The 25,627-nt window shown below is 65.6% G+C and overlaps 13 protein-coding genes across 13 annotated transcripts; 5 read left to right on the top strand and 8 right to left on the bottom strand.

Annotated features, from left to right (window-relative positions):
- Positions 1-1,986: 1,986 nt before the first annotated feature.
- On the bottom strand, positions 1,987-3,371 carry Q8F55_001443 (uncharacterized protein; the record flags this gene model as incomplete). The annotated part of the gene is made up of 4 exons (XM_069350064.1): positions 1,987-2,659; positions 2,692-3,008; positions 3,117-3,261; positions 3,295-3,371. 4 exons carry the CDS (start codon positions 3,369-3,371, stop codon positions 1,987-1,989), a joined length of 1,212 nt encoding a protein of 403 aa, XP_069213608.1.
- Positions 3,372-3,810: 439 nt separating this feature from the next.
- On the top strand, positions 3,811-4,758 carry Q8F55_001444 (uncharacterized protein; the record flags this gene model as incomplete). Its single annotated transcript, XM_069350065.1, has 2 exons — positions 3,811-4,016; positions 4,053-4,758. The coding sequence occupies 2 exons, from the start codon at positions 3,811-3,813 to the stop codon at positions 4,756-4,758; spliced, it is 912 nt and encodes a 303-aa protein (XP_069213609.1).
- Positions 4,759-5,050: 292 nt separating this feature from the next.
- On the top strand, positions 5,051-5,818 carry Q8F55_001445 (uncharacterized protein; the record flags this gene model as incomplete). Its single annotated transcript, XM_069350066.1, has 3 exons — positions 5,051-5,226; positions 5,270-5,387; positions 5,567-5,818. The coding sequence occupies 3 exons, from the start codon at positions 5,051-5,053 to the stop codon at positions 5,816-5,818; spliced, it is 546 nt and encodes a 181-aa protein (XP_069213610.1).
- A 117-nt stretch (positions 5,819-5,935) lies between these two features.
- On the bottom strand, positions 5,936-9,141 carry Q8F55_001446 (uncharacterized protein; the record flags this gene model as incomplete). The annotated part of the gene is made up of 6 exons (XM_069350067.1): positions 5,936-7,740; positions 7,780-7,939; positions 7,978-8,746; positions 8,785-8,880; positions 8,919-9,011; positions 9,059-9,141. The coding sequence occupies 6 exons, from the start codon at positions 9,139-9,141 to the stop codon at positions 5,936-5,938; spliced, it is 3,006 nt and encodes a 1,001-aa protein (XP_069213611.1).
- A 227-nt stretch (positions 9,142-9,368) lies between these two features.
- On the top strand, positions 9,369-10,733 carry AOS1 (E1 ubiquitin-activating protein aos1; the record flags this gene model as incomplete). The annotated part of the gene is made up of 7 exons (XM_069350068.1): positions 9,369-9,414; positions 9,455-9,512; positions 9,547-9,724; positions 9,776-9,955; positions 9,993-10,108; positions 10,147-10,343; positions 10,390-10,733. 7 exons carry the CDS (start codon positions 9,369-9,371, stop codon positions 10,731-10,733), a joined length of 1,119 nt encoding a protein of 372 aa, XP_069213612.1.
- Positions 10,734-10,793: 60 nt separating this feature from the next.
- SOH1 (suppressor of hpr1) lies at positions 10,794-11,386 on the bottom strand (the record flags this gene model as incomplete). Its single annotated transcript, XM_069350069.1, has 4 exons — positions 10,794-10,890; positions 10,935-11,054; positions 11,103-11,236; positions 11,276-11,386. The coding sequence occupies 4 exons, from the start codon at positions 11,384-11,386 to the stop codon at positions 10,794-10,796; spliced, it is 462 nt and encodes a 153-aa protein (XP_069213613.1).
- Positions 11,387-11,587: 201 nt separating this feature from the next.
- Positions 11,588-13,092, top strand: YTM1 (ribosome biogenesis protein ytm1; the record flags this gene model as incomplete). Its single annotated transcript, XM_069350070.1, has 3 exons — positions 11,588-11,955; positions 11,988-12,633; positions 12,679-13,092. The coding sequence occupies 3 exons, from the start codon at positions 11,588-11,590 to the stop codon at positions 13,090-13,092; spliced, it is 1,428 nt and encodes a 475-aa protein (XP_069213614.1).
- Positions 13,093-13,217: 125 nt separating this feature from the next.
- PEX14 (peroxisomal membrane protein pex14) lies at positions 13,218-14,346 on the bottom strand (the record flags this gene model as incomplete). Its single annotated transcript, XM_069350071.1, has 4 exons — positions 13,218-13,838; positions 13,874-13,927; positions 13,963-14,232; positions 14,287-14,346. The coding sequence occupies 4 exons, from the start codon at positions 14,344-14,346 to the stop codon at positions 13,218-13,220; spliced, it is 1,005 nt and encodes a 334-aa protein (XP_069213615.1).
- Positions 14,347-14,747: 401 nt separating this feature from the next.
- Positions 14,748-16,871, bottom strand: Q8F55_001451 (uncharacterized protein; the record flags this gene model as incomplete). The annotated part of the gene is made up of 1 exon (XM_069350072.1): positions 14,748-16,871. One exon carries the CDS (start codon positions 16,869-16,871, stop codon positions 14,748-14,750), a length of 2,124 nt encoding a protein of 707 aa, XP_069213616.1.
- Positions 16,872-17,253: 382 nt separating this feature from the next.
- On the bottom strand, positions 17,254-19,851 carry THI80 (thiamine pyrophosphokinase; the record flags this gene model as incomplete). The annotated part of the gene is made up of 6 exons (XM_069350073.1): positions 17,254-17,907; positions 17,943-18,111; positions 18,148-19,267; positions 19,302-19,434; positions 19,467-19,640; positions 19,816-19,851. The coding sequence occupies 6 exons, from the start codon at positions 19,849-19,851 to the stop codon at positions 17,254-17,256; spliced, it is 2,286 nt and encodes a 761-aa protein (XP_069213617.1).
- Positions 19,852-20,319: 468 nt separating this feature from the next.
- Positions 20,320-22,271, bottom strand: Q8F55_001453 (uncharacterized protein; the record flags this gene model as incomplete). The annotated part of the gene is made up of 4 exons (XM_069350074.1): positions 20,320-20,927; positions 21,134-21,447; positions 21,485-21,723; positions 21,759-22,271. 4 exons carry the CDS (start codon positions 22,269-22,271, stop codon positions 20,320-20,322), a joined length of 1,674 nt encoding a protein of 557 aa, XP_069213618.1.
- Positions 22,272-23,265: 994 nt separating this feature from the next.
- On the bottom strand, positions 23,266-23,547 carry Q8F55_001454 (uncharacterized protein; the record flags this gene model as incomplete). The annotated part of the gene is made up of 3 exons (XM_069350075.1): positions 23,266-23,305; positions 23,338-23,449; positions 23,487-23,547. The coding sequence occupies 3 exons, from the start codon at positions 23,545-23,547 to the stop codon at positions 23,266-23,268; spliced, it is 213 nt and encodes a 70-aa protein (XP_069213619.1).
- A 554-nt stretch (positions 23,548-24,101) lies between these two features.
- On the top strand, positions 24,102-25,571 carry Q8F55_001455 (uncharacterized protein; the record flags this gene model as incomplete). The annotated part of the gene is made up of 5 exons (XM_069350076.1): positions 24,102-24,229; positions 24,282-24,366; positions 24,627-24,748; positions 24,876-25,073; positions 25,124-25,571. 5 exons carry the CDS (start codon positions 24,102-24,104, stop codon positions 25,569-25,571), a joined length of 981 nt encoding a protein of 326 aa, XP_069213620.1.
- Between the last annotated feature and the right edge of the window lie 56 nt (positions 25,572-25,627).

Genomic DNA, 25,627 nt, shown 5'->3' on the forward strand with positions numbered 1-25,627 from the left:
GCGAGCGGCTGTTGGGCTAACAGGAGGCGGCAGTGCAAGGCGGCACGCATGCCACCCGCGCCAAACTCTAAGCGTCAGTCGACCTCGAGGCTTCCTGCCTGAGCTGCTGATGTGCCGCATTACTTCCGGGACCTCGAGATCTGAGTCGGTCTCCTCTGCTCTGATGCCTCCAATAGCTGACAACGCCTGACACAATAGCAACTCTCCTCCGGGTCTACCGGCGGGCTAGGTTTCAAAACGGACCCGTCCTCTGTGCTTGGCACTGTGCACGCGGGCAGGAGAAGGGGAGGGGGGGACGCACCCAGGGCCGTCTAACCGACGTTATCTCACCCAGCTCTTCGGTACCCTGCACTTCACGTGCTGCCGCGGCGTTCGCGCTCAGCCAACGCCGCACGTCCCGCTCCACGCCTCCTCGTCGTCACTACAAGGGATGCACCACACGGAGCCCAAACGACGACTCCCCAGCACACTGCGAATAGCCCTCCGAGCGGCGGTCTGGAATACACCCAGCGGGATGGTGATGGCGAGGCCCTCGCCCTTCCGGCGGCAGCGGCCGCTCAAAGGAGCGGCATGGAGCAGCAAGTAAGCAGCGAGCACCGAAAGCCAAGCCACAAACCCTCGGTTGTAGAGGCACCTCGCCGCTTGGTCCTTTTCGAATTTCGCTCCCCTCTTCGAATTTCGGTCTCCTCTCCCCCCTTTTACAACTGCCGCTACCGTCGACGGTGTAAGCAATGACCCACTCTTCGGCCCCGTCATGGCGACTGCGGGGTACATTGGGGCCAGCGGAGGTCCGCACTGTCATCCATCGAGCACAGAGCGAGCACGGAGCAAGCAGGAGTGGCACGGAGCGCGTAGCAGTGACTACCTGGCTGGCCGCGGCGTGGCTGACGGGGCCATGGAGCCATGGACGTGTTGGCCGTGTCCTTCCCCAAAAGACTCTCGGCGTGCCGCACCCCCAAGGATGCCGAGTGTGGCCGTCACGGCCAGATGCTCCCCCATCGCGGTTTCTTTTCATCGCGACGCGGCTTCGCGAGCTGGGTGCACCGTACAGTGGCGGCGCTCGGTGTCACGGCGACTGCTGCATGCATGGTGGCCAGCCCGACCTCCTCCGTCGCCGCTGAGCATCCACATTCTCCACCCCCACTTCGCCTAGTGTACTAGACGAGGCACGGCCCTGCGGCTACCAGAGCCTAAGCGACCTCACGCTTCTTGGCGGCGCCGCAGCAGCAAGTATACGAAAACGCAGGAGCTCTCCGTTGCGTGCTGTGGCGGCGTGGCTTGCCCTCGAGCGAGCGACTATGTCCCGGCCGTGTTGGGTCGCGACGACACAGACACCGGTGTCTTACTGGATGTCCGGTTTGTGCCATTTGACCGAAGTCACGACGAGCGGCGGTTGTACTTCCGTGCCAAGAGCACGGCGGCTTGGCGGCCGCTGCAAGCCCTGCCCTGGTCGTGTGGCAGTTGCCGTACCCCCACTCGGCCCGTATTCGGGTTTGACGAGGCGTGTAAGTGGGGACGAGGGTTCGAAATGCCTTCGAAATAGTTGAAGAAAGCGGCGATGATGTGGGAAGGGTAGGGTGGAATCGGGGACGGACCGTGGCAGGCGGCCCTGCGGCCGCGTCGCGGACGAGTCGTGGCGTTGCCAACAGCTACACGTCTTTCGACATGGCCCTACAACGCTTTCGACATGGCCCTGCTCACACTTTTCGACATGGGGCAGAACGAGAAAACTGACAGAAATAGTTTGCGATTGTGGGGCCGAGGTGCCCCGAGCGTCTAACGATTGGGGACATCACCAGAAACTGACAGAACGTTGCTCGCGGTGCGGGGCCGAGTGGGGGGAGGCGTCTGACGATTGGTAGTCTCGCCGCGGGACGTGGCCGCACGTGTAAAGTGTCGTCTCTGGAGGGTGTGTGTGCTGGAGCACTAATGTTCATTCGTTCTACTCATCGATTCTAATACTATAGTCACTATCGGAACACACGCCTACTTCCAGAAGACGGCCTGGCCGTTGAACCCCATGGACAGCACCGTCTCCTTGGGCAGGTCGCCGTGCTCAAAGCGCTGGATGAGCTTGAACTTGCCCGGGCCGGAAATCTTGAACGCGCGGATGGCGCGGTACCCCGGCGCGAGGACGTACATGAGGTCGTACGTGCCGCGGTGGCCGATCGCGACGTCGGTGATGGTCGCATTCGTGCCGAGGTGGTGGTGAGCGCGGACCGTGCCCATGAGCGTGGCGGGGTCGACCGCCACCTCGGTCACGTTGTTCGTACCCGCGTCAACGAGGTAGACGCTGCGCGTGAGCGGCGACTGGGCGGCCCAGCACGTCGCCATCTGGCCCGCGAGCGTGCCGGTCACGGCGGACGCGTTCGCTCCGAAGCGGAAGGCGGCGTAGCCAGTCGCGGGGTCAGGCGCGACGAACGCGCCAGGGCTGGACACGTCCTCGACGAGGGCGAAGGGAATGCCGGCGGGAGTCTTGGTCGGCTGAGCGGCGAGCGTGGCGTCGGCGCCCGTGCCGCTGATGGCGTAGCTGAAAACAGCGCCCGGCTCGAGCTGCCCAGTGGGGTTGGACGGGTCGGTCGGTGGGCGACCCTTGACGGCGACGTGGAGCGCCGAGCCGTCAGCCGCGAAGGTGATGGACGACGGGGTGCCGAAGAAGCTGGGGTCAGCCGCGCCGTGCTTCCAACTCACTTGATAGGCGGCGTGGGGAGGTTGAGCCCGAAGGTGCGGTCCCAGCCGGGCAGGTGCTCCCACCCGCTCGCACCAGCGGCGTAGCACGCAAACCCGTTCACCTTGCCGGCGTTGAGCACGCACACCGTCTTGCCGTCCTTGCTCGCGCCGAGCGAGTTGGGGAACTCGCCAAAGGTAGGGTAGACTGCGCTGAGGGCCGGCTTGGCGGGGTCGGCGGCGTCGATGTCGAACACGCTGAAGGTGTTGGAGCCGCCGTTGACGGTGAGCACCTGCGAGTTGACCACGATGACCGAGTTGGACGAGACGAGGGGGTCGGGCTGGGCGATGGTTAGCGCAAGCGGGCCAAGGTGGTGCGCGTGGGCGTCTTCCTCGCCTTCCCTCCATCTTCTCCTTCGTCCCCGGCTCTCCCAGCCCAGATCACTCACATGGTTCACCATCGGCCCCGGCGCGTTGATGCTCGCCGACCCATTCCCGCCCGTCCAAACCGCACTGCCGGCCACGAGGGTGCCGTCGGCCGCAATGTAGTTGGCGACGAGCTGGTTGCCCGCGAAGCCGTTGGTCTGGAAGTAGCTGGGGGTCAGTGGCGTCGCGCGCGCGACTTACTTTGCGCCGATGGCCTGCTTGCGCGCCGGGGCGGCGGCAGCGAGCGCAGGGAGGAGGAAGAGGAGCGCGGTGAGCATTGTGAGTGGGCTTGTTGAGCGCCGTTATCGCGTCGTCAATCATCTTCTTATACGGTCAGTCTGCGCGATTATCACCTCGACCCAGGCTATTCTCGGCGTCGGCGAGCGCGTCGAGGTCAACATCGTGACGTGTGACTGTGCCGTCGTCAGTGTCGGCGTGTCGGCTTCGGCGTCGCTGTCGACGGCGGCGAGGAAGGGGTGGTTGCGCACTGGTGGCGCACCGCCTGGTTGAGTCAACCTGCCGCCGCCACCACCCTGACGCACACACACCTCGTCTATTTTTGACGTCAGGCCCTCCACTTTGCGTCTCCCACATCGTCTTTCTTTCTGCCCTCTCGGCGCAAACAGTCAGCTCACTCGCCATGAGCTGACAACTGACACACAACGGCACAAACAACGACCCACCACTCGCGCACTCGCCAAGAGAGCCCACTGCCCAATGTCCACCCCCACGTCCGACGAGGCGCGCCGCGACCGCCGGCGCGCAATCAACCGGCGCGCGCAGCAGCGCAGCCGGGAGCAGAAGCAGACCTTGATCGAGAGGCTGCAGGCTGAGAATGCGGCGCTCCGAGCGAGATTCGGGGGAGGGAGTGGGGAGAGCTCTTCGCTGGGTACTGCTTTGGACAGCAACTCCGTGTCCCCACTGTAAGGTCGTCCGTTCCCATGCCCAGCTAACGCTAGCCCACCTCACCACTCGTCCAGCTCGGCCTCGGCGTCCCTCTCCCCGCCGACAGCGCAGCCCCCATCCGCCGCCAGCACCGACCTCGACGCGCTGCGGCAGGCGTTCCTCGCTGTCCTGGCGAGCGTGTGCGACCCACACTTGAATACGATCCACGCCATCTGCGCCAAGTTTGCGCAGAGCCGCGGGCGGGCCGTCGCGGCCGGGGATTTGCACCCTCCCAGGCCGGTCAACCGGCCGCTGAACGCGGCGGGGGCGGTGTCGCCTGATGGACACGCGAATGGCTTTGACGCCCAGCAACATCAGCACCTCCACGCCCACAGTCACGGCCACGGCCACGGCCACGGTCACGCCCCACACGACGCCTTCGGCGCCCCCGCCGACGCCAACGCCTGGCTCGACGACCTCTTGGCCACGCTCCTCCCACCAGCCGCCTACATCACCACCGACCCAGAGGCCGCCGGCCCGCTCTCCGTGCCCCTCTTTGAGCCCGCACATCCGATCAACGGCGTCGAGCTGGACGCGAGCGGCGTGTGGGCACTCGTCGTCGCTACCGTCGACCTGAGCCGCACAGACGCAGAGTATCTCGCGTCCCGGCTCACCGACAAGATTCGGTGCTACGGCTTCGGTCCGGTCCTCCTGCAGCACGAGGTGGAAGGTGTGTGCGCAGACTTTCCTCTGCTATCCTGGGGTGCGGTCGCGGCGTAGTGGCCCACTGCACCAGCGCGAAACTCATTGTACATCTGTCATAGACCATGTAGCATTTCCATGTCGCCCTCCAAGTGGCACTTGCACCCATTGCCCATTGCCCATTGCCCATTGCTCGCGACGTCTTGTGTCGTGCGCGACTCGTTGTAGATGTCTAATACGGAGATTATTGTTGCAGCAATAGCGGAATCAATACCACTAGTATTCCCCGTGCCTTGAACGAATCGATTCTGACGACATCATCCGTGACATTTCGCCGACGTCTCTTTCGTCCCTCGACTCAACAACAACAATGTCACTACGCGCCGCGACCCGCCTCCTCGCGCGCAGCGCCCTCGCCTCGCGGCCACTGGCAGCGACCGTCCCCGCCCGCCTTGCGCCCCGTGCAGCCGCAAGACCGCTCGGCGCGCGCTTCGCGTCCTCGACGCCAAAAGGCGACCCCGGCCTCGATCCGTCCATCTTGGTCCGGTGCGTCCCCCCTCCCGTGTACGGCCCGCTGACCCGCCCCCAGCGACCTCACCGACGCCGAGTACGCCGACCTGGCCGACGCCGACATGGACACGCTGCACGAGGCGATCGAGGTGCTCGTCGAGGACTTTGGCGCGGCCAACTGGGAGGTCGAGTACAGCGTGAGTTTGGTGGGCGGCGACTCTCCGCGCAGCAGCTGGCTGTGTCTCGGCCAGGTCGTGGGCTGGACGACGTCGTGCTTGCCGTCCCCCGGTCCGGCCGATATGAGGCCCCGCGCGGCCATGAGCGGCGTGGCCGGGCCGGTGTTCGAGACTGGTGCGGAAGAGTTACTGACCCCCAGTCCGGCGTCATGACCGTTACCCTCCCCCCCGTGGGCACGTACGTGATCAACAAGCAGCCGCCAAACCACCAGATCTGGGTGTCGAGCCCTGTCTCTGGGCCTCAGCGCTTCAGCTACGGCAAGGACGTCGAGGGCTGGGTGCACCACCGCAAGGCTGGCGTCTCGCTCGGCGCGCTCCTCGACGCAGAGTTCAAGGTCTTGTTGAAGGAGCACCTCGGCGAGGAGGGCTGGGAGGGCACAGGGCTCAAGTAGGACAGAGGACAGCGCAGCATGCAGCACAACACCACTTATTCAATGCAGAGCGGGGATACAGAGCGGTGGAGGGAGCAGTTGGTATGGTATACAAGTGCAGGGTATGTTGATGGGTGTTTAATCTTCCTCCTCTGCCGTTGGCGCCGCCGCCGTCGCCGGAGCCGCCAGCACTCCTCTCCTCAGGTGTGGCGCGCCCAGTTTGCCCTCTTGCGCGCGCTTCTTCGCCAGCTCGCGCGGCACACCGACGCCCTTGATGCGCCACTTGCGGCGCGTCTCCAGAACCTTGCCGTACGACGTCGCCACAAACGTCAGGTACTTGACCGCACTCCACTTCTCGTCGCGCACAAGGTGCTGGTGGAGCACCTTGAGGTCGTCAAAGAGCAGGTGGGGCGGGATGTGGGGCTCTGCGACGGCCGCAATGTCCACCATGCGCACGCCGAGGTCGGGCTTGAGGACGGGCTGGTACCCCTCGCGAATTGCGTTGGGCGGGTAGATATCGACAAACTCCTTGACAAGGGCCAGCGCGCGCTCGTCGGCCCCGCCGATCGCCGCGAGCCGGATCGCCGAGGACCAAACGCTCTCAACCTGGCGTTCCGCCAGGCCAGCAAGCCAGCGCTTACGGGCCGAGCCACGGTCAGCGCCACTGCCCAGCGCGGCACGCGCGATCGGCTGCCACTCGCGGTAGCGCTCAAACGCCTCCACGCCCCATTCTTGGGCGACAGCCCGGTCGTCGACGTCCTGACCGCCACGCGCGCAGCGGTCCAGGACATTGACGTAGCTCCAGCCGTTGGGCCGAAGGCTGAAGGACGCGGTCGTCGTCGGGATGGTGTCGCTGCCCGCCAGCGAGCCCCACGTTTCGTTGAATGTAGTGCGGGCGGCGGCAAGGTTCTGTGCGTGCTTGAGGTGAACCGACATGTACGAGTTGACAAGCCGGCGCGACAACCTGACGTTGGCAAACGGATGCTCGATGATGGACACAGGACCGGCGCGAGCCGCCGTGGTGTCCTTGATGATCTGCTCAAACAGCACGGTGGCTTCGCGAAGCGCCTCAGCGCTGGTCTGGGGTCCAACCGTGGACGACTCGGCTTGCGCCTCCGCCTCGACAACGTTGGTGGGGCCGTCGTCCTCCTTCTTCTCCGTCGTCTCGGCCGCCTCAGCCTCATTCGTTCGTGTGACGGTCTGACGCGTCACAGGTGGGTTCCACGCAGCGTATGTCTGGAACACGCCCGCCATCATTTGAGCGTCCGGGCCCTTGATCGTGTTGGTGCCCGCGAAGGCGGCGGCGCGCGACAGGTCGACAACCTCGTTGAGGATCCAGCGCGCACGGTCAAGATCGCCCGCACGCTTGGTTCCTTCCAACAGAGCAGCGAATGTTTCGATTGTCGGCGTCCAGGGCGAGACCATGCGCTGGAACTCCGTGTCCTCAAACGGCACAAGCGTTGCTTCCTCGTGTTTGCTGAGCATTTGACGGAGGAGATCATACGCCTCGAGGTAGTTCTCCTTGGTGCTACCAAGGGCACGGATAATGGCGTCGAACTCCTCCCGCTTGGGTTCGATCTTGTTACCCTCGGTCGTCATTTCGATCCACAGGTCGCGGGCACGCTCGGGCTGAGGCTCACGCGCGTCGGCACAGACGTTGATCATGATCGTGTAAAGCTCGCGTTGGGGGTCAGGGTGGGCAGCGAAACGCATGTGCGCAAACAGGTCCCACGCCAGGGCTCGCGAGTGTGCGTTAACCTGCTTTTGCGGGCTCGACACGGTGAGGTGGGTGAGGACAACGCCGTAGGACGATTGAGGGAAAGGCTTTCCGATGTTCTCGCTGGCAGTGAGCAGGGAGATGGCGGCCTTGGCGCTGCCATTGGGGCCGTTGATGTACGACGAGACGAGCATGTCGCGATGGTGGTCTGTGATCTCGAGTCCAACTGACGGGTTAGCTCGATGCAAACTACTTTCGAACCCACCATTCTCAAAATCAGAGATCAGCCTGGCCACCGCGGTGGTATCGCCCTGTCTGGCATACACTTCGACGACCTGGTCGAGCTGTGCGGTCGTCGGCAAGGCACCGTGGCGTTCCATGGTACTGAGCAGAACCTCGGCTCCAGTAGCATCGTTGCCGGCAGCCTTCACGGTTAGCGCCACACGCCTTCGAGGTTACTCACAAAGCTGTCGAGAAGCGCTTGCCACTCGCCCTTGCGCACAAGGCCAAGCGGGATCGTCGTCGGTCCTCGAGGCTCCGCGGGCGCGACGTTGATGAGGGCCGCTGTGAGGGTGACGTGTTCAGGCGTGGAATCAGGAAGCGCAGGGATCAGCGAGACGGGTAGAGACGTCTCCGCAGTCGCCTCTTCTGTCTGCTCGGCAGCCGCCTCCGCAGATGCCTCCTCGGCCTGCTTGCCAGGTGCCTCCAGCCGCTCCCGCAGCGCCTCAAGCAGCTCTCGCCTCTCCTTCTTGGTCGTCCGTCTGTGGGATTCCGGAGCTTCGATTTGGGCAAGAGCCTGCTGCGCCTCCTCTGATGCGCCAGACAGCACAACGCTTGCGTAGAACTCGCGCAGGGCATCCTCAGCAAACTCTGGAACGTTGCGGATCGCTTCGTCCGAAATCCGTGTTTTGGCCTGCCTATGGATCGCATCGAGCGACGGCAGTCCCTTGTCGTCGAGAGGGAACGTCGCCAGGACTTGCTCCTCCGTCAGTTCGCGCTCCTCGCGCGGGGGGCGGTAGAGGGGGAAGGCGGAAGGATCGGGCAGCCCAGGAGGCGTATTGGCAACGTAATGGGACTGCGGGGGAGGCGTTGGAGGAGGAGGGCCGAGGCTGGACTCGGCGTGCTCGGCGGGCTCGCCCTCGAAGTCGAAGCTGGGCTCGAAGGTGTCGTCGAGGCTGGGTTCGAATTTGGGCTTGCGGACAGGATCAAAGCGAGGCTGGAGGGCAGGATCTCTGCACCGCGTCAGCTTAATCGGTTCCTCAAGACTTACGCTGGCCATTCATCCAAACCCGGCGCAGGGCGAGGTTCGCGATCCTGTCGCCGCCGCCCAAATCTCGCGGGGAACGCGCTGTCAGAGCTACCTGGCCTGCGGTGTGAGTGCGGCCGTCCTAACGGAGAACTTACCCTCTCATTCCGAACCTTGGGCGATCTGGGCGAGCACTTCGTCCTCGCTGCCTCTCCTCGGGATCCCGGGGAGGGGCTCGGCTCGCGACACCTCTGGACGCCGGTGTGAGCGAGAGTAACCCGGCACCGCTTCAACTTACTCTTTCAGGCCGAAAGGCGACCTGGAGGCGAACCTCACGCCTCGTAGTCTTGTCACTTTGCGCACAATCGTCGGTCTCAGCATTGTGCGTGGTGGGTGTTGTAGTCGTGTGAGATCAAGTCGAGCTCGTTCTGTGGAAAAATATCGAAGGAAGTGGAGGTTGTCGGATTAGGACGGGCTCAAATGCACAATTTCTAATATCACGTGACTTGAGTTAAGATGAGCATTAGACATTTGTTGTTGCGGCAATAGTCGTTGTTGCCGTCATCTGTTCTGTTCCTTCTCTCTTCATCATCATCAACATCATCAAAATGGCTTCAGAAACGCCAACAGCCTCCAACGGCCACATCACAGAGGGTAAGCTTGCATGTTGGTTGGGAATGAGCTCACACACCAGACGAGGCGTCGCTCTACGACCGCCAGATCCGTCTGTGGGGCCTCGAGGCGCAGAACAAGTAAGCCGAGGCGAGGAAGCAAGCTGACGCGCAGGATGCGCTCGTCGACCGTCCTCGTGCTCTCCCTCCGCGGCGTAGCCCACGAGCTGATCAAGAACATTGTGCTCGCGGGTATTGGCCGCTTGATTGTCGCGGACGGAGAGACGGTGACCGAGGAGGACTTGGGCAGTGGCTTCCTCTTCCACGAGGAGGCGGGCGCGGTGGGCACCGAGGTGAGTGCTGGTGCTCGTGATTTAACCAAGTTGAGCACTGACACTCTCCAGCGCACAGCAGCTGCCTTGCCACAAATTGCGTCCCTCAACCCCCTCGTGTCGCTCACTGCGCGCCCTTCTCTCGCGCCGTTCGTCACCGAGGACGGCAGCGACGAGGACGCGATCGAGGCCTTCCTGCGCGAGGAGAAGGTGGACGTCGTGGTCGCGTGTGACCTGTCGTTCAAGCAGATGGTGGGTGTCGTCGCCCTAGTCCGAGCTGACCCACCAGGAGGCAATCGACGCTGGTGCAAGGAAGGCCGGCTCCAGGTTCTTCGGCGCGGGCACGTACGGCTTCTACGGCTACGTGTTCGCCGACCTGGGCGAGCAGTACGACTTTGTCTTCACGTGGGTATGCTATCGTTGTCACTGTGCTGACGTGCCAGCCCCAAGGGTCTGCCTAACCAGCCCGCGCCTGCGCTCCAGAAGAAGACGGCCGCATACGCCTCCCTTGCCTCTGTTGTTGACCGGAGCAAGTGGAACCTGCCTGCTACACAGGCGGCGGAGGGTGGCAGCCCATTCCGTGGCCTGACGCGCAACCTCACGAAGGGGCAGCAGCCTGGACTGTTTATTGGTCTCCTGGGTGAGTGAGCTTGTCAGATCGTATGCTCGTAAAGCTGACTCTCCAGCCCTCTGGGAGTTTGAGAAGCGCCACGGCGCGCTGCCTACGGGCGCCGAAGGCCAGCAGGACGAGCTCACCTCGATCGCCGAAGAGCTGCGCAAGGAGCTGGCCATCAACGAGAAGGCTCTGCCTGCCGTCGACGCGTCGGTCATTGAGCACCTCTCCTCGCATGCGACGCACTTCTTCCCGCCGACGCTCGCCATCCTCGGCGGCATGCTGGCCCAGGACGTGCTCCGTGTGCTGTCGCACAAGGACACGCCGATCACCAACTTCCTCGCGGTCGACTCGCTCGGCGGCGTGGGTATCGTCACGCGCTGGGCGATGGGCGCGCCGGTCGACACCGCGGCATAGACTGTAGCACTGTGGCATGTAGATTACATTATGGCATTACGAGTACAACACGTGTGGGATCTATGCGTCTACCTGGATGTCGGGCTTTTCGTCTGCTGCTCCGGCCTCGGGTGAGTTCACGGGCTCTGCCTTGACCTTGTCGACCTTTTCTGCGCGCCTGAGGGGTCAGCTGGGGACTTTTGCAACCAACGCTCAACTGACCAGGTCTCGAAGTGCGTCGTGCCGATGCGCATCAGCTCGCCGACGAAGCCCATGTCGCCGAGCATGGTGCGGAACGTCGGCGTGCCCAGGAGCTGGAGGTAGGCCAGGCAAGTGGGGTAGCTGGGCGGGGTGAGCTGACATCCGCTCCTGGAGATTTGCCTAGCTCACATGATGAAGCGCACGTACTCTGGCTTGCGCCAGTAGTCCAAGTACTCGAGGTAGTTGAGGAAGGCGGGGTCGTCAAAGTAGCGCTGCACGTGCAGCTCGTGGAGGTACAGCGGGTTGGCGAGGCACTGGACGAACTGGACGTGGGTTAGAGGACATCCGAGCGCGCCACCCACCTCGAGCTCGGACTGGAAGCGCATGAGGTTGGCGGTCCGCTCTGGCGAGCGCGTGGGCTCTGTTCCGTCTGGTAATGGCGGGGGCGGGAGGATGGTGGGGAGTTGCTGCATTGTGGGGTGGTGAGTGAGTTGAGAGTCGAGCAAGACAAGCAAGTCAGTGGTGGCCCATTGTAGGTGAAGTCAGTCACTTCAGTTCTGTTACGTAACTCAGCCTCCCTCCACTTCTCCACTCGTACTGAAATTTCAAGACGTCGACCCACCGAAGAGTCCATCTCGAAGTCGACGCAAACAACACACCACGCCGCACACACCATGTCCGGCTCAAACGGCGCTCCAGCGCGCCAGATCCCCGTCAACCTCTTCACGCGGTCGGCGGCGTACGCGATCCCGCAGTCGACATACTTTATCCCGGCCGACTGGCGGCGCTTCCAGCTCTCCGAGCTCATCAACAAGGTCCTCGGGCACGGCGCCGAGTCTGGCCTCGCGCCCGTGCCGTTCGACTTTGTCGTCGACGGCGAGGTGCTGCGCGGCTCGCTCGACGCGTGGGTCAAGAAGCACCGCGGCGACGACGAGGAGACGGCCATCAATGTCGAGTACCTCCAGAGCGTGCTGCCGCCTTCCGAGGTCGGCCGGTGGGAGCAGGACGACTGGGTCAGCGGGCTGAGCCTCGCGCGCCCTGGGTGAGTTCGTGCCCTAGCATCGCTGACAGTAGCCACCTTCTCGTGGCGAGCTACCTCTCAAACGTGCAGGTCACGTCGTTGTCCTCCTCGGCGCCGCTGTACACGCTCCCGCTGCCGACGTCGCTCGGCGCGACGTCCGCGACGTGGGTCTCGCCGAGCTCGAGCACGGCGGATATCCTCGTAGCGGCGGGCGGCGTCGACCGCGCGACGCACGTCTTCTCCCTGCCGTCGCTCGAGCCCGACGTGGCGGCGAGCGAGGGCGCCACAGCGAGGGAGGTCTACACGCTCATGGGGCACACGGGCCCCATCTCGAGCGTCGCCGCGAGCGGGCGCGACGTGCTCAGCGCGAGCTGGGACGGCTTGCTGCACCTGTACGCGCTGCCAGAGGACGAGCCGACAGAGCACCAGGTGCCGGCCGAGCCGACGTCGTACCTCCCCGGACAGAAGAAGCGGCGCAAGCTCGAGGGCGACGCGCAGCGCATCATCGAGGGCCTGACGGACGGCGATGTGGGCGAGGGCGGCTGGCGCCGCGTGCCCGACGTCGTCTTCCGCGGGCACCATGGGCGCGTTGGCGCGGGCATCTTCGACCGTGAGGACCCGGCGCGCGTCTGGTCGGCGGGCTGGGACGGGTCGGTGCGCGGCTGGGACGCCGAGACGGGCGCGGGGGTTGTCGTGCGCGTGAGTAGTTTGGTGCGGGTGATTAGTGCGTGCTGACGTTTCCAGCAAGGGCCGGCGGACAAGGCGCTCCTCTGCCTCGACCAGTTTGCGCAGACAGCCACGCTCGCGGCTGGATCAATGGACCGCACCGTCACGCTGTGGGACACGCGCCAGGCGACGTCGCTCATCGCGGCCACGTTCAACCTCGCGAGCCCGGTGCCGTCGATCGCGTGCCACCCAATCTCGCCGTTCACGTTCGCCGCGGCGACGTACAGCGGCAACGTGCAGATCTGGGACGTGCGCTCGCCCAAGCACGCCCTGTTCAGCGTCAAGCGCACGCCAAAGGACGGCGAGCGGACCGAGACCAAGAACGGCAAGAGCCTCGGCGAGCGGCTGCTGGCCGTGGCGTGGGACGGCGAGGTGCTGGCCGCGGGTGGCGAGGACGGCGAGGTGGGCACGTGGCGCGCACGGGGCGAGTAGGCGTGGGAGTAGGGATAGACTGCTAGTACTGTATGGATTGCATAGACACTGAAGCTGAGAGAATGACATGTGCGCGTGGCGTGGCGCGGCCGCGCGATCCGTACTACCTACCCCGCTCCAACCCTCTAAGCCGGCCCGGCAGGCGGCGAGCTGGTCGTGCTCGTGCCCGTGCTAGCGTTGGAGCTCGCGCTAGCGCCGTTGCTCGCCGAGGCGGACGGGGCGAGCTGCCAGGCGGGGATGGACGCTTTGCCCCGGGGTGCGAGGAGCGCGTTCGCCGCCGTCTGGGTCGCGCTCGGCGTCGGGCTGGCCGCGCCGCTCCCGCCCTCAGTCGCCGGCGTAGCAGGCTGCTGGGGGGCGGCGGCGCCGCCCTGCCGCGCGACGAGCAGCGTCTTGAGGCTGCGCAGCTCGCTCTGGAGCTCGGTGAGGGCCGCCGACTGGGCCTGGCTGTGCTTCTCAATCATGCGGGGCACGAGCTCGCGCACGCTCTCGACCTCGCCGCGCACCTCGCGCATGTCGTCGCGCCAGCGCGTCTCGGCGTCGCGCACCGCCCTCGCGGCCTCCTCGACCTCGTCGAGCGCGGCTGACAGCCGCGACCGCTCAGCCTCGGTGCTCTTGGCCAGCGCCTCGGTCTCGGCCTTGAGGTCGGCGAGCGCCGCCGCCGCGGCGTCGTACTGCTCCGTTAGGGCCTGCGACGTCTCCTGGAACGCGGTGGAGGACGGGGGCTGCAGGTGGGGCGTGAGGTATTTCTGCCGTCAGCTAGGCGAAAGGCAAACGAGCTCACCCGTGCGAGCGCGGCGAGGCCGTACACTACGCCGCCGGAGACGACGGCCATGATCTTGGCGTTAGCGAGCGCCAACCCGGCAGACCTACAAACACATCGCGCCAGTCGCGCTTGGGCGGCTCGGGCGGCGGCAGCGCCGCATACACGTTGCCGTAGGGCACGTAGGGCTGCGCCTGCGTCTGGTATCCCGGGGCAGCAGAGCGCGCGTACGCCGGCGGCGCGGCGACGGGCGACGAGAGGCTCGCTGCTGGTGCCGATGACGGGTTGGCCGCCTCGTGCAGCGCCTGCTGGATCTCCGACTCGTTGAGCCCCTTGCCTTGCAGGAACTCGATGCGCTGTGTGAGGCTGGACGACTGGACCTGCGGGGTGTGAGTGAGCGCTAGGAAGGCAGCAGGAGCACGCGCCCAACCCACCTTTGGGTCGTTGAGGAAGAGCACGGCGTTGCGCACGAGCTCGGCCCTGCTCTCTGCCATTGTGAATGGTGAGTGAATGAGTGTGAGTTGTGGTTGTTGCAAGAGAGAGTGATGCTCGGCGTTGAGACGACTCCGACGCCGCCGCGGCCGTTCGACCTCGCTCGCCGCCCGCCGCTTAGCTCGTCGCACGTCGAAAATGGTCCCGGCTAATCAACTCACCGGCGACCAAAATGACAAATCCAAGTTAGGTAGCGGTTTGCTGCTTGTGCTGCTGCTGCATGCTGCCTGCTCGACCACTTTCACTACATGAACAACCATACTCGTACAATAATGCTCGCAGCAGCGGCGGAAACGACACCGCTGCTACCTATATATGCGACGCCGCACGCCGGACAATACCCTTGCTGACTACGCCTTGCTAACTTGGCCCCACTACGCCCTACGCCGGCCCCCACAACTCGTTAAAACGCCTTGCCCGCCTTGCGCTGCGCAAGCACCCTTGCCACGCTCAGCTCGAACGGCGAGCGCCCGACGCCCTGCTTGGCGGGGAACAGGCCCGCCGGGCCGGCGGTCGGCGCCGTCGACTCGGGCGGCGGGTGCGACCCGATCGCGAGCTCGTCGACGGCGCTCAGGAGCGAGTGGTACGAGTAGCCGCGGGGTAACGAGCCCGAGCCGGCACCAGAGCTCGCGCGGCGCGCCGTCGTGCGCTTGGTGCCGCCGAGCTCCTGCAGCGTCGTGACGAGGCTCTCGTGCGCGGCGCGGTACTGGCCGTCGGTGAGGCCGACGCGCGGCTCCTCGCCGTTGGCCGCCGCCTCGTGCGCGGCGTGCGCCTCTCTCGCCGTCATGGCCCAGCGCGGGCGGCGCGGCTTCTTGGGCGGGAGGAAGCGGCTGAGCAGGTGCGCCGTCTCTGCCGTGGCCGACGAGAAGCCCAGCGACGCGTGGTACTCGACGGGGTTGCTCGTCGTCTTGAGACGCGCCGCCTTGGACGCGACCGCCATGGCCGTTGGGCGGCGGTTGCCCGTTGTCGCGACTCTGCGCGTGGTCGGCCGGCCGACAGAGTACGTCGACTGCGCCGACGGCGACGCGGGCGGCGCAGGCGAGCCGACGACCGAGCCGAGAATATCCTTGAGGCTGCGCATCGACGAGAACGACCCCACTCTGGGCCTCTGCGGCGGGTCGTGGAGCTCTGGCAGGTCGAGCACCATAGACGCCGGGGTCTCGGGCACGTAGTCCTCCATCTGGCCCTCAACGTGCTCGCGGTACACGACGGCCGGCGCGGCCGGCGGGTAGTGGAGGCTTGCGACGCGGTGCTGCCTGCTCGGGGTGGTGCCGAACACGCCGGCGAAGCCGTTGCGCCCGCCGGTGGGCGAGTTGAGCGGGTGCGGTGCGCGGAGGGACGTGGCGCTTCGGAGCGACGTGTTGGATGTCAGGCGGCGGAGCGGCGCGGGCGGCTGCGAGACAACGCGGTGGCGGGTCTCGGTCGGCGACGCAACTGTCGGCTCAGTCGCCTCAGACATGGTCGGGAAGGGGAAGCCCGGTGCCGGCTCCTCTGGGGTCGCCGCTGCGGTCGACGTCGACGCGGGGCGCGTCGAGCCGGGGTGCGAGTCGGGCGCCGCATGCGCTAGAGCGGGCGGGGGCGCAGCCTGGCGCGTGGCGAACGTCACCTGGTCGTCGACGAGGCTCCTGTCCGAGCTGGCGCTGGGGAAGCCGGTGGCGCGGAGGGTCGCGCGCGGGCTGAGCGTCTCGACTGGCGACTCGGTGAACGCGATGGCGTTCTGCAGCGGCCTGTCGCTTGCCGCGCGGCGGAGCGGCAGCGCGCGGGGCTCCTGTACTGCTGCAGCCGCGGCCGGGTGCGCCGCGGCGAGCACGGCGGCGGCGGGCGTGATCGCCGCGCTGGCCGGTCCGCTCGCGTCCTCGCCGCCGCTCTCCCACTCCTCGTCGTCGGGCTGCGCAGCACCCGCCCCGTCCCCGCTGATCACCTCGACCTCGACGCTCCCCTTGCGCCGGTCGTGCCGGTCATGGAGGGGCACGTCCTTGCGCTTCTTGCCGGCGCCGCTCCCGCTCCCGCCAGACGACACGACGCTGACCTGGCTCGCGGTGCGGCTCAGGCGAGGGAGGTGCGTGTCGGACCGGCTCGACTTGACGGCGTGGTGCGCGGCGGCGCTCGTGCTCGTCTTGCTCGCGTCCGACGTCTTGCGCTTGGTGACGGGCGCCTTCTTGTCCTTGACCGCGTCGAGCACATGCATCGTCAGCCCGGCGGCGAGTGCGCGACGACCGCCCTCGCCCTCGGACCCGCGCCGGCGCCCGTGCGACGAGTGCGACGAGAGCCGGCGCGGATGCGCGCCGTGGTGCGCCGTGTGGTGGCCAGAGTGATGCCGCTCGTGGTGGCCGTGACCGGCAGAGTGCACCGAGTGGGCCGACGAGCGCGTGGTCCGGCGCTGGAGGGACGGCGCGGATGCCTCGCCGGCTGATGGCGCGGCGGCCTGCCCCAGTGACTGGGCCTGCTCTGCCTGGCTTGCCGCGGCCGCTGCGTTTGCGTTGGCGTTGGAGGGGGAGATGAGGGTGGTGCCCGACGACGCCGACATGGTGCGCGGTGGGTGGGTGCCGGTCGGTCCCGTGGGCGAGGTGGTGTTTGTGGTGAGGATGCTAATGAAGGATGGTGTTATGTGTGAGGAGTTGTGCGTCGTTGCTCGTCGCCGTCGCCAGTCGTCGTCGTCCGTCGTCCGAGTCTGTCGGTCGCTCGTCGTCGGTCGTCTGTCTGGCTCGGCTCCTGGATTGCCGCGCTGCCTGCTGGCTGGGCGGAGGGAAGTAAGGGGGGGAAGGTTTTCACCGCCGTGCGGCAAAGTGGCACATGCAAACGGAGCCCCACAATTTGGTCAAGTGAAACAAGCACACCACTGCCCGCTCAACGCCGCCCGCAAGCCGCCCGCTGCCCACGCCCGCATGCATACACACACACACACACATCTAGTAGAGCTGGGCATACCCGTCGGCGTCGCGCTCTCTCTCAGCATACTCGTCGTCGCTGTTCCTCACAAGCCCAGTCCGCTCCCCACGCTCACGCTCACGCTCGTCCAGCGCCACGCCGTTCGGGGTGCCAAGCCCAGGCACCTGGCGCGCAGACAGCCGCCGGCCAAAGTCCTTGCGCACCTCACCGGCCGCACGCGCAATGCCCATGCCCAGGTCCTTGACGCCCCGGGCCACCTCGTCGGCGGGTGACAGCGGCGACTTGAGCAGCGGGATGGCGAGGTTGGGCTGGATCTCCACCGTCCAGAACACTGGCGCCGTCGTTTCAAGGAACACGGCGGGCTCCGACGGTAGCAGATGGTTCGATGTGCTGAGCTCGCCGCCGATAGACGTGACCCAGTTCAGGTTCCACTTGAGCCCCTCGGTGCGCACAAACGCGTCCTCGACGCCAATGGGCAGGATGCCACACGTCTGGCCCATGGTCGTGTGATCAATGTCGATCAGGTGTGCGCCAGTGTCGGTCACCCAGGCAAGCGAGTCCTCGCTAATGACGTACGTCTCGCGGCGCTTCTCGCGCAGCTTGAGCAGTATCGACATTGTGTGGACTGTTTGGTCCAGACGGCCCGAGAATCCACCGTAGAAGAGGAGGGCGAACTGCCGTCAGCTGCGCCACTCCGCTTCGTACCCACCTGCTTGCCACTAGCCTGCTCAATGGCCTCGACCTCGGCCATGCACTTCATCAGATCCGTCGCATCCTCCGACGGGTCGCGCTTGATGGCCACGCCCTTGGACGTGTAGTACGCGCGGACGTCGGAGCGGAGCGAGTCGAGGTCGCCCTTGATCATGGTAGGGAGCATGCTGCAGGTCAGCGACAGCCCCCGGGCCCCAACTCACATGGCGCGCTCCTCGGGGTCCAGAGCATCGTACAGACGGTTCGCACCCCCGTCCGCACAGAACCGCACTGTGCTCGCCGCCCAAGCGCGGTACAGCGTGTCTCGGCGCGTAATCTGCTGATTGAGGATGATCATGGCGTAGTTTGTCCGACCAGGCCGGTCACCGAGCAGGCCAACGGGCGACCACGTCCTGATGCCTGGGTACTTTGCCTTGTACCCCTCTGCGACGGTGTTGAAGGCCGCGGAGTGGGGCACGGGAGTGGCGGATGGCCTAGGGGCGACAATAGGCTTCGGACGCGACGCGGACGGCACGCGCTGTGGCGGCGGTGGTGGCGGGTCGACCTGCGACTCACGCACAGCGCGGTTCACCGTGTCGATGATATCGCGCCGGCCAGCTGGCGGCGGTGGTGCGGGCCTCTCGACCGCCGACGAGCGGATAACCTGCAGCACGGCCTCCTCCTTGCCGCGGCGCTGGCGCACACTCGCGCTCGCCTGCGCGGCAGCCAGACTCTGCTGCATGAGATCCGAAGGCTGGGACGTGCTCGTCGGCTCAGTGCGTGACGCGTCCGAGAATGACGACGAGGAGGAGTCTGCCCGCGAGGGTCTCGTGCGAGACTTTTGAGAGAAGGACGGCACGCGGGGTGGGAGGGCTGGCCCAGGCCTCCGCACGCTCGGCTTGCGTGGCGGCAGTGGTGGGCGCGGTGCCGACGCCGACGACGCTGTTGGGGGAGCGCTGACAGTTTCCAACGGGTCGACGGCCACCTCGCCAGCACTAGCCACAATGCTCGCGCGGAACGGGTTGTTGCTCCCGACCGCAGACGCAGAGTACGCGCGCGACTTGGCGGGCGAGTTGGATGGGCTAGGCGCGTCGCGGAAGGGGTCGAGGCTGTTGCCGATCGGGAGGCTCTTGCGCCCCGTTGCGCGCGCATCGGCGGGCGGCGAGGCAGGCGGGGAAGACGACGGCGAGCGCGGGCGCGGCGGCAGGCTCGGGCGCTTGCTCGCCTTGTCTGGCCAGCCGGTCGGCGTCGTCGCCGTGCTTGGGGCCGAGTTGACGCGGACGCTGCTCGTGCGGCGTGGGGGCAGCGGCACCTCCCTCTCCGGGTCGAGTGGGAGGGGGTCGGCTGTTCGTTAGCGCGGAAGCGTGCGCGCACTTACCGGGCACGAAGACGAGGTCGGGGTCGAGCACGCCGTCCCGCCGGTTGTGAGAGAGCAGACGGAAGACGGCGTGCACCTGCCCGGCCGTGAGCCTATTGCTCCCCTGCGTCGACGGCGCGATCTTGGCCAGAACCTGCCGTCAGCACGGCCCAGCACGAAACTCACGTCGTCGACGACGGTGCGCCCGACGCCCAGGCGGTCCCCGGCAAACTCGCGCAGGACCGAGCGGTCGAAGCGGATGGACCCGTCGGCGTCGACGCCGCTGTCGCCGCCGCGCGCCTGCTGGAGGGCGAGGAGGTCGAGGTAGCGCGAGTAGATGCGGAACTCGGCGGGCGAGAGCTGTGGGGGGGATGGGGGAGGGGGCATCGAGGTGAGGGATGGCACGAGGGGTACGGGGCAGGAGGGTGGCGAGGGAACGGGGAGAGGGTGCGGCGGGGTATTGTTCGGCGGTGGGGGGCGGAGACGGGGGAAGGGGTCAGCGTTGGGGCACTTGGCGCCGAGGAAGGCGACTCACCGCCGAGACGTGGAGCTCTGCTTGCCGCTGGGCCATGATGGGGAGTGGTTGGAGCAGAGTGCGCTGTTGCTCTGCTGCTGGTGATGTTGCAAGAGAGAGGGAGTGAATGGGAAGATCGAGTTGAATGTCGCCCGAGTTGCCGCAGATGCCGCTCTCGCAGTCAAGGTCTGGCGGAAATCAGTGACGACGACGACGACGTCAAAGTCGTGACGCGCTGGCCCTTATCAAATCTATGCCACCATGCCCGAACAGCATTCCTTCGACTCTCCACAACCCCTCTTCCAACATGCATGCACCAACCTCTCAATCAGCCCATCACTCTCAACAGCGTATCGGTGTCCAACACCCCAGCTACCTCCCCCGCTGCGTTGTCCTGGTGTCGAGGACGCGTTGGTTGCCGCCTATAGCCCGGCTCACGAGCTCCTCCTCCCCTTCCTCCCCCATACCACCAACCCCAGTAGGTAACAAAAGACACCCCATCCCTCGGGGTTCTATACATGGTTTCTACGAAGTCATGACCGAAATGATATGCACGGCAGTCTCGTTCCCTCTAGCCTTTGTTTCGGCCGAAATCTCACAGGTGAGCGTGTAGTTCTTCGCCGGGAGGTTGGTCGCCACGATGCCCAAGCTTCCAACCTTGACGTAGTTCCAGAAGCCCTGGAGTATTGTCGCCTTGTCGCGCTGGTCGTCGTACCAGCAGACCATGGTGCCCTCGTTGGGGCCTCGGAGGTAGTAGACGGAGAGGCTGCCCTCGCTGACGGGGATATCGCTGAACGTGATCTTCTCGCCGGGTGTCTGGCTGCTCCAAAAGTGCTTGTCGTTCCACCCGACCTCTTCCCAGTCGCCCGTCTTGCTCGAGGGGAAGAGCGCAGGCTTGTCGTCGGCGTCGCGCGTGTTGACCGAGCGGCAGAACGAGTGGACCTCGGGCACCTTGCCAGAGAAGATGTTGTCGTGGACGCGGATGCGCGGGAGTGCGAACGGATCAAAGTGGTGCTTGAGCTTGCTCCCACTGAGCCCGGGGTATCGCGCGCCGTCGGTGAGCGCACCGGCGTCGGGGGCCGCGGCGACGAACGACTCGGCGCGGCAGGCCTCGCGGAGGAGGTAGTAGAGGACTGGGGTGTCAGCGTGGGGCACAGCGGGTGCTGGGTGGGTGCAAGGTGGGCAGGCGTGCGTCTTGCTGGCCCCGTAGCGTGGGCAGCTGAGACAACTCATGTCGGCAGCGATATCGTCGGCACTAGTGGCCGACTGTCTCGCCTGGGTGCCACGGACCGCCGGCATACACGCCTCGCTCCGCTCGACGGCGCGGAACTCGACTCACGAATATCAGCCATGAACTCGTGGCCGGACTGGATCGGGTGGTCCTTGTCGTCGGCGCCGTAGAACTCGAGCTGCGAGTCCTTGTTCTGCAGGATATACTGGTAGAGGTAGGTGCGCATCGTGACGCGGGGGATGTCGTAGAATGCCGCGACGGTGCTGTGCTTGTCGGCGCCGTTGAACCACACCTTGCTGGACCCAAAGGCCGAGAGCATGAGGATGGCGTTGTCCGGCCGCCTGCCGAGGATGTCGCGGACCAGGTGCTCGGTGTGGATGGTCGTGTCGACCGCGAGGCCGCCGCCCTTGTGCTCCTCCTCGCTGTGGTGTGAGCATAGCCCGCCAGCGCAAAACCTACACAATCAGGTCGTTGACCGCGGCCTCGAGCACGAAGAGGTCCGACTCCTCCGGCACATGGTGGCCGTAGCACGCCTGGAAGTAGTCTGTACCGGTGGCGGGGACGGCGCCGTTGACGACCTTGATCTTTGCCGAGGGGAAGACCTTCTTGAGGCCCTCCTCAACGAGCGTGGGGTACCGCTTATCGTCCTTTTGCAGGCCGTGCCCGAAGGTCAGCGAGCCACCCAGCACGCCGATGGTCTGCGTGTCAGCGGGGTACACGGAGAGGGACGTACAAACTCCTCGTCGCCCTTGAGCAGCTTGGCGAGCGCGCGGCGCACGCGCGCGCCAGTGCCCCAGTGCGCGACCGACATGTCGAGTCCCAAGCGGCCCCACTTCTCGTCGAGGTCAGCGAGCGCGTCGACAATGTGCTGCGAGCACATGGGCCCGCCGTTCCACTTTGTCAGGCGGTTGGTCGCGTCGCGCTGTTTGTCAGCCTCGGCGCGTTGCTTGTCAGCCTCGGAGCGGTGCTTGTCGGCCTCGGCGCGCTGCTTGTCGGCCTCGGTGCGCTGCGTCGCCACCTGGGCCTCGAGGCGCGCAATCTGCGCGACCTCAGACGAGTTGTCGCACTTTGTGATGAACTTGCTGCCGATGCCCTCGCCAGTCTCCTTGACGTAGCTGTGGATGTTTTTGACCTCGCCCGCCGCGAGCCAGAGCGAGACGAAGCACAGCACGACGAGCCAAACGCCGATGAGCGACGCGAGCCGCGCTTGCCGGGTCCACGATGTACGTGCGCCCAGTGCTACCATGGTGAGTGAGTGAGTGAGTAAAGCGTTGCGCTGTGTGCGTGCTTTGACAAGCTGGCTGGCTGGCTGTTGGACGCGGGCGCGTGTGCCGGCAGCGGGCAGCCCGCCAATGGTGGGTGTGAGGCTTGGTGCAGAGCGCACAACAGCAGCAGACGCCACGCAGAGGGTTATGCAGAGATTGAGTAGGTTTTGGTAATTGTCAAGGGTGCAGGTCTGGGCCACTCTGTTGTTTGTCTAGCAGATCCGTTCAGTTTCATAGCCGCGTCTGCTGGATTGGGAGCAGGCAGGCAGGAGGCAGGCAGGAGGCAGGCAGGAGGCAAGCAGGCAGGCAAGCTGGCCGGGGATTGAGTCTGGCCGTCCACCTGCCAGACGGGTGCCACACTATCAGGTGTGAGAGACGGCAGGGACCAGGGCGACGGCTGACCGCATCTGATGTAAACTGTACGATATGCTTGTTGGGTCTCGCTACCCTCCCGCATCTCGTGCCCTGAGACCGGGGACCCAACTCGCGAGTTGTCCCCCTCTTCCCCTCTGCGGCCTTAGGTCGTTTCGTGTCTCCCCGGTCGGCCGCTCTTCACTGGTCGCTCCTCATGTGCCCGCCCATGTCTGAATGCATGGGCAGAGGCAGGCGCCAGGGGTGAGCAAACCGTCTTGTTGAATGAATGAGTGCGCCGCGCAGAACAAAAGGATTGCGTTCCAAATGGCGTTTCTACATTGCCAGCCAGGCGGCCAGGCCGGCCAGACAGGTGCGCCACCCAAGCGCCACGACCAGGACCATTCATCCCATTTCGTCGCATTCGGCCGTGCCATCCGTCGCACGGCCAGGCCTGCCAGGTCAACCACGACTCCGGCACACCGACACACACGTCCTCTTATCAGTCCGGACGCGTCAAGCCGTCATGTACAGCCCTCAAGCGCGTCGACAGCGCCGTGCCTGCTTCTCACACGCTGCATATGCTACACTTCGCAACTAGCGACTCGGACCACCGCTCCACGCCTAACAGCAGCAAGGAATCGGAATGATGCAGATGTCGCACCTGCTCGTCAGCGCGCCCATACCAAGACTCACCGGCAGGGCAGGATGGGCAGGCCGCACAGGCGCCCGGGGCAGCCGCCGCGGAGGCGCATCACGTCGCCGTCGGTCTGGGTCTGGCCTGGCGTCGGTGGCGCGGCGGTCGCGTCTGCGCGTTAGTGGCGCCGACTGGGGGGTGGACGTACCCATCTTCCTTGCGGCGGCGGGCTGGGTCGCCACGGCTGGGGGGTACGTCGTCTCTGCCATTGTGAAGGAGTTGGCGATGGAGAGGATGTCGCCGTCGTCGAGTCGCTCGTTGTGCTGTTTTTGTGTGGTGTCGCACGGAGAGGGGCGCGTGCACACAAGGCGATGCGCCGCAGCATGACGTAGTTGCAAGTGGCTCGTGAGCCTATCTCAGGCTAGGCGGTGTCACTCTCCTCCGCGCCTATACCCGGGTGTTTAGGCTTGCCAATTTCATCCCACTCACCACTCCCCACTCGTCTTTTGCTTCGTCTGGACTCGACGATTGTTCAAGCCATCATCGTCTCTCGTCTTGCTCACTCGACTCCATCTACAGCACATCTAACCCATCTCGCACACATCTTGCCCCGTCTCGGCCGCGCCATTGACCCACACACGCCCCTCACGCCGCCGCTACCCGCCCCACCACAGCCCCGCACATCCCCGTTCCTCCCCCGTTCCACCCCCGCCGCAATCTCGCCGACCCCGCCCCCGCGCATTTAATCACGCTCGGCGACCTATAATCCAGCGCACAGATACCCCGCCTCGACAATACCTAGACCCCGCTGCTCGCCTCCGCCATGTCCGTCCCGCCTGCGCGCCGCACCACGAGCTTGACGGGCTCGTCGCGTCTCTCGCTGAGCGTGGGCACCAAGCCCGCCGCGCCGGTGCCCAGCGCCGCGGCCGGCCGCCACCTCCTGCGCCAGGAGTGAGTCGCGGCTTTAGAAGAGTAGGCAGGACAGCGGCTCACACACCCCCAGATGGTCGATCAGCTACGTCCACCGCCCACCTGGCACCAAGGTCGACTACGAGAAGGAGATCCACAAGGTCGCGACGTTTGGCTCGGTGAGTGTGCCGCGTGCCGCGTGGGAGAGGGCGATCTGTGGTGTTGCGCGGATGGGGTGTGGTTGTGTGACTGCACGAGGGGTGGGCGTGTTGTGTTGGAGACAATGATCGCGTTGGTCGCGTGCGGCATTGTGTACCTCTTGTGTCATTTCACAACGATGTGCCAGTCGCGCCCCACACGACCTCACCCATGGCGTTCCCGATCCCCGCAACCCCAGCCTCACCAAGCCACCTTGACCCCAACTGATCACCCCCACCAGATCGAGTCCTTTCTCCACCTCTACGCGCACATCACGTCACCCGCGGACCTCGCCCCGGTGACCGACATTTTGTGTTTTTTGAGCCGGATCCAGCGGCCCGGAATCTGGGAGGAGATGGTCAAGTGAGTGGCTATCGGTTTTATCGCGCGAGCCGGCTGGCCGGGCCACTTGGCGCGGGCTCGAAAGGATCCCTTGGCGTCCCCGGCCCGGTCGCTGCGTCAATCTGGGATATCGCTTACACGTTTGCAGCGGCGGCAAGTTTACGATTCGACTGCTGCACCCGATCACGCCCGTGCTGTACGAGGCGCTGCTGTTCGCCCTGATTGGCGACCAGTTTGACCAGGCCGACACGGTCGTCGGGTGCGTGCTGAGCGTGCGCCAGACCGAGTCCATCTTGAGTGTGTGGGTCGAGGAGGAGGGCGAGGGTGTGCGCTCTGGCGCGTTGAAGTGAGTCTGATTGGGGCTCGTTGGTGATCATGTTTCTCACAAGGCCTCAGAGAGAAGATTCTTTCCGTCCTGGGCCTGCCGCCAACCACCATGTGCGAGTACCGTGCCAACAAGGCCTTGTTGGATGCCGCGTCGTCCCTCAAGGACAAGCTGGCCGAGGGCGGACAACAGCCGCAGCAGGCGTTTGAGGGCGGCGCCTCTCAGCACCACGCTGGTGGCAGCGGATTTGGCGGTGGACACGGCCATGCCCACGGAGGGCACGCAGGACATGCCGGGCATGGTCCCCATGGTGGACAGGGCTACCACGGGCACCAGGGCTACGGCAGCCGCGGCCACCACGAACCGCGCGAGCGTGGAGAACGTGGGGAGCGCGGAGAGCGCGGAGAGCGTGGGGAGAGAGGCGAGCGTAGCACGGGCCACTTCCGTGAGCCGCGGCCACCCCGGGACGACGGCGACCGGCGGAACGGCTGGGGCGGCGGATTTCGTAGGGAGCAATAGATGATGGATCGCGCGCCGGCGCTGCCGCGATGCAAGCGACGAGCGAGAGACGAGCG

The sequence above is a fragment of the Vanrija albida genome, assembly GCF_041260175.1.
Source record: "Vanrija albida strain AlHP1 chromosome Unknown contig_1, whole genome shotgun sequence".
NCBI classification, from domain to species: Eukaryota; Fungi; Basidiomycota; class Tremellomycetes; order Trichosporonales; family Trichosporonaceae; genus Vanrija; species Vanrija albida.